Genomic DNA, 10,155 nt, shown 5'->3' on the forward strand with positions numbered 1-10,155 from the left:
TCTCAACGGAGATCACGCAGGAGATATTATAGTGTACAAGTGTGTGCAATACACAGCACTCTCTATTCCTTCTCATAGTCTAGTGAGATGGTAATGCGACATGACCGGAGAGATCAGGCGCACTACCAACGGCTTTATGTGCTTTAGGCATGGAGATATCACACCTCTAATTTCCTGACTCCGAGCTGCGACGAAGTATTTTTTTAACAAAAACCAAGGACCACAATTATTTTGGCCCGACCCGGAATTCGAACCCAGGACCTCAGCGCAGTAGTCGTACCGTTACAACTACACCACCGAGGTAGTCAAATCTTTAATTTAAGAGAAGTCAACCTATCAGCTATTCGTCCATCAATTTTTTTCTTCGATTAGAAAGCCCGTAATTGCAAAAAGATGATTGGGCTCCTGATTCGGCTTAATTTTTGCAAATGAATTTTAATATTATGTATATAAAAGCTTGTGAGATTTGTTTGTGTGTATAATATAATAATTATACGACTAGATTAAATCTAAATCTGAGGATAAGCTCTTGTCTCTACAGAGTAGAAAGCAAAGACTGATCTAGTTTATAGGTTATAATTTTCTTAATAGAGGAAAGAAAAGCGGCGATAGCCTAGTTGGGTGTGGGACGGACTGCTAAGACGAATGTCCGCAGGTTCAAATCCCAAGGGCACACACCTCTGATTTTTCTAAAATCATGTGTGTATTTTTTGGGATTTTTTCGTTCGTTTTAACGGTGAAGGAAAACATCGTGAGGAAACCTGCACATCTGAGAAGTTCTCTATAGGAATTTCGAAGGTGTGTGAAGTCTACCAATCCGCACTAAGCCAGCGTGGTGGACTAAGGCCTAATCCCTCTCAGTAGTAGAGGAGGCCCGTGCTCAACAGTGGGCAAGTACATATATAATACAGAGCTGATTTTATTTTTATTATTATAATAGAGCATATAAATAAAATCTTGTTTTTAAAAATGTTTTTTACTATTATAATTTAATTTTTTTGTACCCGTATACACTCAAATTAAATCAAAATGGCTTCTGTCATACACTCACGCACACACACATAGATGCCTTTTACCAAGTGACTAATGCATCCACATTCCGCCGTGTGTATTCCGTCCCATGATGTGATAGGGGGCGAGCCTATCGCTATATCAGGTACTCTGTTCTCCGCGTATAAAGCAGTTAAAGCAAGTATCACTTTATCTAAGACATTTGAACTGCGCACGCAATAATACTACACTATGTAACAGTAAAATAAAAGCCAAATAAAATAAAATCTATTAGGTTTTCGAGAACTTTCCCAACCGGCTCGTTGGTCTAGGGGTATGATTTTCGCTTAGGGTGCGAGAGGTCCCGGGTTCAAATCCCGGACGAGCCCTAACTTTTTTATCACTATCCACGCTAGTCTATGCTATTTGTATGCATTATTGGGCTCATCACTTGGACGATAGGCGACTATATTATTTTCCTATGCTGGTGGTGCAGGGCCGTAGTTGGCGGGGGGGGGGGGGGGGCATTGTGGAGCAATGCCCTACCTTAAAATACTAATGTCCTACCTTAATAATCAATTAAATTATACATAGCTATTTAATCAAAATATATGGAGCAGCGGTTTTTTATTTCACGATTTCGAAGTTGGTCCCATAGTAAGTGTTATTCGTATTGATGGGTGAAATAACCCCCTTTCAAGATTTAAGGGAATTTTGTTACAATCTGTATATTACCCTAAAAAGTATGTAAGTATTAATTTGACTTATTCATGTTCACAAGTCAAGAAAGCCAAAAATCGATTGACCAGATCGGATCTAGTAACATTTTTACTTCCGCCCTAGCTGTAGCCACAGCTGCCCTACCTTAACTTCAAGTCTAGCTATGGCCCTGTGGTGGTATATACCACTATTTTTAATTGTATCGACTGCCGTGGGGTAATCATCTCTCGTAAGTCGACATTCTAGTGGACCTCTCTGCTCTACCATCATGGGCAGTATGCCATCATTTTACTTATACTCTATTTAAACCGCTTTAGCACTGCATGTTCAAAGTTTGGTTAGTCGATTGATGTTTTAGCTGCAGCGAACTTTAGTTCTAACTCCAGATTTTGAACAAATAGTTTATATGGACGTTCGTGACTACAGAATATACCGCTCTCATAATAAAATAATTACCTATTCCAAATTAATTTGTGGGAATCGTCAAAGAAACCAATTTGTGTCGGCGATCTTTTTTTAAGTTGCTTCAAAATTTAACTTATTGAATAGGTCAAAAATGAAACCTATGAAAAAAAAGGGAGACATAGTAAAGATCGCCAACAGAAATTATTTTTTAGACGATTCCCATAATTTAACAATTTTGGTATAGGTTGTTTCTTTATTAAGAGTGCGATACGTTATGGTTCAACCCGGGGATTTTTTTGTGCTTTCGTCTGGGCCCTCGCATCGTTTAGGGCTGCCGCTGTCCCTTACCCCGCGACACCCCCGCTTTTAAAGAGGTAGAGCGCGTCTTCAAGGATGAAATCATCTATGCAGAACTTATATTATTTTATCGTAATCGTCACTAGATGGCGTTTTACTGCAATATACTAAATTGCATGAATGGTATAAATATATCACAAGAACAGACTTTTTTTAGACAGAGTCGGAGGTAAAAACTAGTATATAACAGCAAAGAAAACAATTATATTTATTAAAATAGGAACAAATACGCTAGCAGGGTTCAATAAATTATATTATATACAAATAATCTTTTCAATTATAACAATTGAAGTTTGCACAGATGTTTAGTATTGTTTATTACGATTTTTATTGTATTTATGGGCTATATAAAGTACTTCGAATGATAGAATATTACAGTCGACTTGTGGTCTAAAGGGTCCTAAGATCCGTGGGCCAAAATGCGTCTGGTGGCTTGTGTTTTGGTCCTGGCGCTCAGTGTAAGTATTTTTTTATTTTACCTTGGCTGTACGATGTGATTTCTTTTGTGCCTATTGTGATTTAAAAAAAAAACGGTTTTATAAGGCGCGCTGGGGTAAGATCGTAGGAGGTGTAACATCGTATAAATCAAATAACTTGCAATTGTGTTATAATTTTTATTTTTAGACAACACTACCTGAGACCCCATTTTGTTCCCTACCTTTCACTATTTCACATAAATGATTCCGTCAAGTAAATAATGTTTACGGTGCTAACAAACAGAATATCGGTATGTCGTCGTTCCCTGGCATATCCGGATTAACCCCATGCAAGAAATTGCCTAATTTTAATTTAGTATTTACCGTTTTAAATTAATTTAGTAGTTGTATAGTATCAAAAAGGAAATAAATCTTGTGACTTGTTTATTCACATTTGTCGAAACACCTATATTCCCTGAGATCCGATCTTTACCCATACAATTATCTGTCGTTAAAGAACGGATAAAAATCGTTCGATCTAGCACTTGTAAAATATTGCAATATTTTACAAGTGCTAGATCGAACGATTTTTGTGTCAAAATTTACATACGAAAACGTCTGAATTCAGTAATTATGTAATTTTTTTAGCTCAGGTGAATGATCAATTTTGTTTATTTGTTATTTATTTACATTTGTATGTACTATTTCTTCGAATATTTTAAAAAATATCCTCCGTGTCAATCGTGAGGGGTAAGATCGTATGCCTAGAACTATTAAAAAAACAAAGTTCGCTTTTAAAAATATCTTACGCAATTTATTAAATTTTTTGAATGTTTATAAATGACTATCTAGATCAGAATATATCAGAATATTTTTATGGATTTTAGAATCCCTTTAACATAAACGGTTTTAGAGAGTAGTTCGAAATATTCCTGTGAAGGTCCTATCTTTCTCACACATTTCTAAAAGTACGGTACTTTTTTAAAACCTTATAAAACATTAACTGTTATATATAAGGAATTGAAAAAATATATACCATTTAGTATATTTAACAACATATAGCTAAGTTAATGATTCATTATGATAACTTCTATAGAATTCTTGTAAAAAAATAATTCGAGGAGACTGTTTAACACGTCGAAAAAGCGTCCGATTTAACCCCAACGCACCTTACCTTGGCTGTACGATATGAGTTCCTTTGTTCCTATAGTGATTTAAAAAGAAAACTGTTTTATATTTTGTAACATACATAGCCGTACGATATGGCTTCCCTTATTTCTGTTGTGGATTAAAAAATATTTAATTGTTTTATATTTTGTAACATACTTTGCCTGACTTTCCATGGGTTCCTTTGCGTACGTTTTTAATAAAATATCTAATAGACATACAATAAAACAGTAGAATCTGATGCGTCTGTACTTGGCAAAAAGATAATAAAAAAGAAAAAGGTTGACTAAAGAAGAGTATATATAGAATTCTTTCCTAAAAAAGGGATAATTAAAGAATAAAAAATGACGAGGGATAATTACTCCTCGACAGTCGACACAATTATGCCTGTTGGAACATATACACAGGCTGATTTCGGAACGCGACACACGTGGGCCACTATGGCGGGTTTTAACACCTTGTTTACGGTGGACGCTATCCAGGCGGATATATTCTACCACAAGCAATGTTTTTATGTTTACATTTGTTCCTTTTTTAACGTTCTTATTAATTTTTTCAGGGATTGAGTGTTCAAGAGGGTATGTGTTATAACTTTATTATTTTATAGTAACTAATAGTAAATTTACTAAATATCAGTGGCGTAAGGTTCATATAATCCTATTTCTGCCGGTTTCTCTATCTGTAGAATCTAATTATCATTAGAACGATTTGTAGACCACATTTATGCATATTAGTACGTATATGTTGTGTGGAATGTGTGTTTCTCTTTCGGAAAATTTCACCTTTCGCCACTGCTAAGTATATAAAAAAATCTTGAATTTATCTTTGGTATTTCTTATTTTTATCAATTATAATTTGTATTTTAAACGCGATAATATTTTTTTTTATTATTGTATCGCTTTAAATCATTAGACATTTTAATAAATTCATAGAATATGTACTTAAAGATTTAACTATAATATTTATTTATAAACCAATTATAGCATAACATTACCTTTCAGACATCGAAGATCCAGTCTATGCAGCAGAAAACAATCCAGAACAAGATGGAGGCGTTGTCTACTATGACGAAGACAGAACAATCGTAGAAGATTCTTATAGAATACCTGTAAACGGCAGAAGCTATAGCAACAACGAATACAGTTATTCAGAAGACAACAAAGGTAGTTCCGTTTACCAAGAAGATGACGGAGTCATTTCTGGCTCAGACAGAAGTTCCAGAGACACTGCAGCCAAAAGTAAAAACTATTACGCGAATGACGATTACGTGGCCGGCAATGCAGCAAACTATGAAACCGAAAACGACCAATACAGGAATTTCTATCTAAGCCCCGATAGAACTGTATTAAACTCCGGTAGAAGAGATGCTGTCGACCAAGATTACAGTTCCTTCTACGCTGATGAAGACAGAGTGGCCGCTTCGGCGTCAAGAGATTCTCAAGTCAATCAAGAATCTGACTCTTATTACGAAGACAAAGATATCACAGCTGTATCTAGTAGAGATTCTAATAAGCGAGAGAGTGAGAATAATCAGTATTATGCTGATGAACATGGAAGTAGATCGCAGAGCAGTAAGAGTGAATCAGAATCGGACAGTGAGAGTAGTGTGGTAAAGAAGAATGATGGGAGCGGATACAGGAAAAGTAGCAGCTCGAGCTCCAGTTCTAAAGTATCTTCGTCATCTGCCTCGGAGTATGAGAGCGGTGAGTACTAACTATTGGGCTTGTGGATTTAAGGGCGTTTATTATTTAAAGTATATACTTTAGGTTATGACGTAGCGTGAGTTCTAGCTTGGTATTGAACTTTGCCACCCAAGGAACCAGACAAGAGAAAAAAAAACACTTCAACAAATAAGTGTCACACACGTTCCCTAGCCACTGGTGCATAGGACAATAATAAATAAAATTAAAGGTTTATGCATTTTGACGCCATCCTAAAAGAGACGCTCGTGGCGCTCCCACACTTTCTCTTTCTAATACAGAATTAAGACAAAAATAAGGGCAGAGACGACCCCAAGGGGTCCCCCAATGGTAGGGGGAGGCCCCCATAAACTCGCCACGACACTGTGTATTAGGTGTTGCTTACGATTCGTTTGAAATACCTTTAAGTCTCCAAGTTCTATCGCCAAACATGATCAGTCGATTGGAATAACATCTTAACTTACTAAGATTATAAATGCGAAAGTTTGTGTAAACATTTGGATGTTTGTTAGCAGTAAAAGCAGAAACAACTGAACAGATTTAGATGAAATTTGGCATATGGGTAGATCATGCCCTAGATAAACACAAACTATTTTTTATCTCGGTAATTTTATAGAAAATAATGGCATTTTTAAATACCATTATTTTTAGGAATGTTTAGGAACTTTTAAAGTAGGTAATTACAAGACGATGCTGACAACACTTAATCAATATAACACAGTTTATATTTCTTGGACTGCTTCGGTGGCGTAGTTGTACTGTATGCGTGGTACGACAGCGCTCTGATATCCTGGGTTCGAATCCCGGCTCGGGCAAAATGATATTTGGGTTTTTCTGCTCAGTATCAGTCCGGAGTCTGGAATTTGTGCCCGATATGGCGATAAACTGGCCCCCTATCACATCATGGGGAAAACACTTGGCGAAAAGTGGGTGCCCTGGTTGCGCCTCTGCATACTTCGGGGATAAATGCGTGATGTGTGTGTAGTTTATATTTCAAAATATTTTTTCAGCTCCGGATGGGTTGAATTTCGAAGTGAGGTCCTTCGAAAGGGTGGAAGAAGGCGTGCCGGTGATCACCATGCAACTTATACCAAGGATGGGTAGGTGTTTGTAGGGTTTCGTACACTAAAGGAGCTCTTATCTATATTTTGTCATAAAAGCGGCGATAGCCTAGTTGGTTGTGGAACGGACTGCCGAGACGAATGCACACCTCTGACTTTTCTAAAAATTATGTGTGTATTTGTGTAATTATCGCTTGCTTTAACGGTGAAGAGAAACATCGTGAGGAAACCTGCATACATGAGAAATTCTCTATTAGGAATTTTCGAGGGTGTGTGAAGTCTGCTCGCACTACAGCGTGGTGGACTAAGGCCTAATCTATCAGTAGTAGAGGAGGCCCGTGTCCAACAGTGGGACAGTATATAATACAGGGCTGATATTACATTATGATATTATTATCTATATTATAAAACACAGTCCCCTTTTCCGTTTGTATGTTATCGGTTTTCTCAAAATCTACTGAACGGAATAGTTATGAAATTTGGTATGGAGATAGTTTAAGAACCTGGGAAGGTTATAGGCTACTTTCTATCCCAGATAAACATAGCGCGAATTTTGTCTCGGAAAACTCCATCATGCGCGCCAAGCCGCGAGCAAAAGCTAGTATTATACTAATCTCCCGACGTTTCGAAGACTTTGCAGCCTTCATGGGGGTGGATTGAGATGTTGGTGGTCTGGTTGAAGGCTGCAAAGTCTCCGAAATGTCGGGAGAAAATTATAATATAAAAACAGCGATAAAATTCGAAAAATAGTTTTATATCAATGCTTTCATTATTATTTTTTATTATTCACAGAAACGCGTCCAGGACACCATTCTCCAGGTAAATATAAATATAAATTAGGCTAATGTTAATTTTTGTTAATTTTTCAAACAAATATTTATAAAGAGAAATAACCATATTGAAATTCTGTACTGATTCATTAAAATGTATTGAATACAAATAAAGAAAAAGAGTATAATAAAAAAAAAAACAAAGAAAAAATGCTATGATTACACTGAAATTATACTTAATTATTGGAATTAACATAGACCTTCCCCAAAGTCAGCTTATTGAACAAATAACGAGAATCCCCTATTTTTATTATTGAATTCCTGGCAAAACTATTAGTTTTTTTTTTAAATCATTAGTTAGTAGCCTAATAGTTGATGCCACTGCAGAGGAACAGATGGTTGCGTTCCTCTATGGAAGGGAAGATTCTCAGTCAGGCAGATGTTTGTGACCGGCCGCGGCACCTCCGACGGTTCCTATTCCGAGGTGGTATATATGCGTCGCGCAAATTCTATCGCAAGCCAGTATCGTCTACCGCCATCTAGCGTGATTGCTGTGCGTTATCACTATAATTGTGTCAATACCATGTCGATCTCGCAGTTCCATTGATGTTGACAAGATGGCGGTGTATTCACTAATTGTACTGACGTGATTGCAAAACCTATACCTACCCATATTTTTTTTCAGGTGTAAGCTACCCAGGAGTACAAGGTCACAAGGTCCCCATCTACAACAACAACGGGGAGACTGTCTCCTTCCCCATACCATTACTCCCAAGACCTTATCCACATCCTCCAAGACATCCACACGGCCATCCATCAGGTCATGGAAATTCAGGAGATTCTGAAACAGGCAATGGGCATCCAGGACACACTAAACCGGGACGTGAGCAACCAGGTCAATCTGAACTGGACTATGACCAACCAGGACATGGGCATTCAGGAGGATCTCCACCAGGCCATGAGAATCTAAGCCAGTCTGAACCAGGCCACAGGCGTCCAGGACACTTTAAACCAGGACGTAAGCATCCAGGACACACTAAACCAGGACGTAAGCATCCAGGACACACCAAACCAGGACGTGATCATCCAGGACAGTCTGAACCAGGCCGTGACCGCCCAGGACAATCTGAACCAGGCCGTGACCGCCCAGGACAGTCTGAACCAGGCCGTGACCGCCCAGGACAATCTGTACCAGGCCGTGACCGCCCAGGACAATCTGAACCAGGCCGTGACCGCCCAGGACAGTCTGAACCAGGCCGTGACCGCCCAGGACAATCTGTACCAGGCCGTGACCGCCCAGGACAATCTGAACCAGGCCGTGACCGCCCAGGACAGTCTGAACCAGGCCGTGACCGCCCAGGACAATCTGTACCAGGCCGTGACCGCCCAGGACAATCTGAACCAGGCCGTGACCGCCCAGGACAGTCTGAACCAGGCCGTGACCGCCCAGGACAATCTGAACCAGGAAGTGAGCATCCCGGACAATCTGAACCAGGCCGTGACCATCCAGGACAGTCTGAACCAGGCCGTGACCATCCAGGACAGTCTGAACCAGGCCGTGACCGCCCAGGACAATCTGAACCAGGCCGTGACCGCCCAGGACAATCTGAACCAGGCCGTGACCGCCCAGGACAATCTGAACCAGGCCGTGACCGCCCAGGACAATCTGAACCAGGAAGTGAGCATCCAGGACAATCTGTACCAGGCCGTGACCGCCCAGGACAATCTGAACCAGGCCGTGACCGCCCAGGACAATCTGAACCCGGCCGTGATCATCCAGGACAGTCTGAACCAGGCCGTGACCATCCAGGACAATCTGAACCCGGCCGTGATCATCCAGGACAGTCTGAACCAGGCCGTGACCATCCAGGACAATCTGAACCAGGCCGTGACCACCCTGGACAGTCTGAACCAGGCCGTGACCGCCCAGGACACTCTAAACCGGGAAGTGGGCATCCAGGACAATCTGTACCAGGCCGTGACCGCCCAGGACAATCTGAACCAGGCCGTGACCGCCCAGGACAATCTGAACCCAGCCGTGATCATCCAGGACAATCTGTACCAGGCCCTGACCACCCAGGACAGTCTGAACCAGGCCGTGACCGCCCAGGACAATCTGTACCAGGTCGTGACCGCCCAGGACAATCTGAACCAGGCCGTGACCGCCCAGGACACTCTAAACCAGGAAGTGAGCATCCAGGTCAATCTGAACCAGGCCGTGACCGCCCAGGACAATTTGAACCAGGCCGTGACCACCCAGGACAATCTGAACCAGGCCGTGACCGCCCAGGCCAATCTGAACCAGGCCGTGACCGCCCTGGACAATCTGAACCAGGCCGTGACCGCCCTGGACAATCTGAACCAGGCCGTGACCGCCCTGGACAATCTGAACCAGGCCGTGACCGCCCTGGACAATCTGAACCAGGCCGTGACCGCCCTGGACAATCTGAACCAGGCCGTGACCGCCCAGGACAATCTGAACCAGGCCGTGACTATCCAGGCCACACTAAACCAGGCCGTGACCATCCAGGACAGTCTGAACCTGGTTATCCTTTAGATCATCAACCAG

The 10,155-nt window shown here is 40.8% G+C and overlaps 1 protein-coding gene and 1 non-coding gene across 2 annotated transcripts; both read left to right on the forward strand.

The window, feature by feature from the left end:
- Positions 1-1,307: 1,307 nt before the first annotated feature.
- Trnap-agg lies at positions 1,308-1,379 on the forward strand. Its single transcript has one exon. It is a non-coding gene; the product is annotated as a tRNA-Pro (tRNA).
- Positions 1,380-2,838: 1,459 nt separating this feature from the next.
- On the forward strand, positions 2,839-10,143 carry LOC115453987 (spermidine/spermine N(1)-acetyltransferase-like protein 1). Its single transcript, XM_037440278.1, has 7 exons — positions 2,839-2,930; positions 4,615-4,633; positions 5,057-5,758; positions 6,766-6,855; positions 7,609-7,635; positions 8,272-8,638; positions 8,682-10,143. Exons 1-7 carry the CDS (start codon positions 2,892-2,894, stop codon positions 10,141-10,143), a joined length of 2,706 nt encoding a protein of 901 aa, XP_037296175.1. The 5' UTR covers positions 2,839-2,891.
- Positions 10,144-10,155: the final 12 nt, after the last annotated feature.

Source organism: Manduca sexta, chromosome 1, assembly GCF_014839805.1.
Source record: "Manduca sexta isolate Smith_Timp_Sample1 chromosome 1, JHU_Msex_v1.0, whole genome shotgun sequence".
In the NCBI taxonomy this organism is placed as follows: domain Eukaryota; kingdom Metazoa; phylum Arthropoda; class Insecta; order Lepidoptera; family Sphingidae; genus Manduca; species Manduca sexta.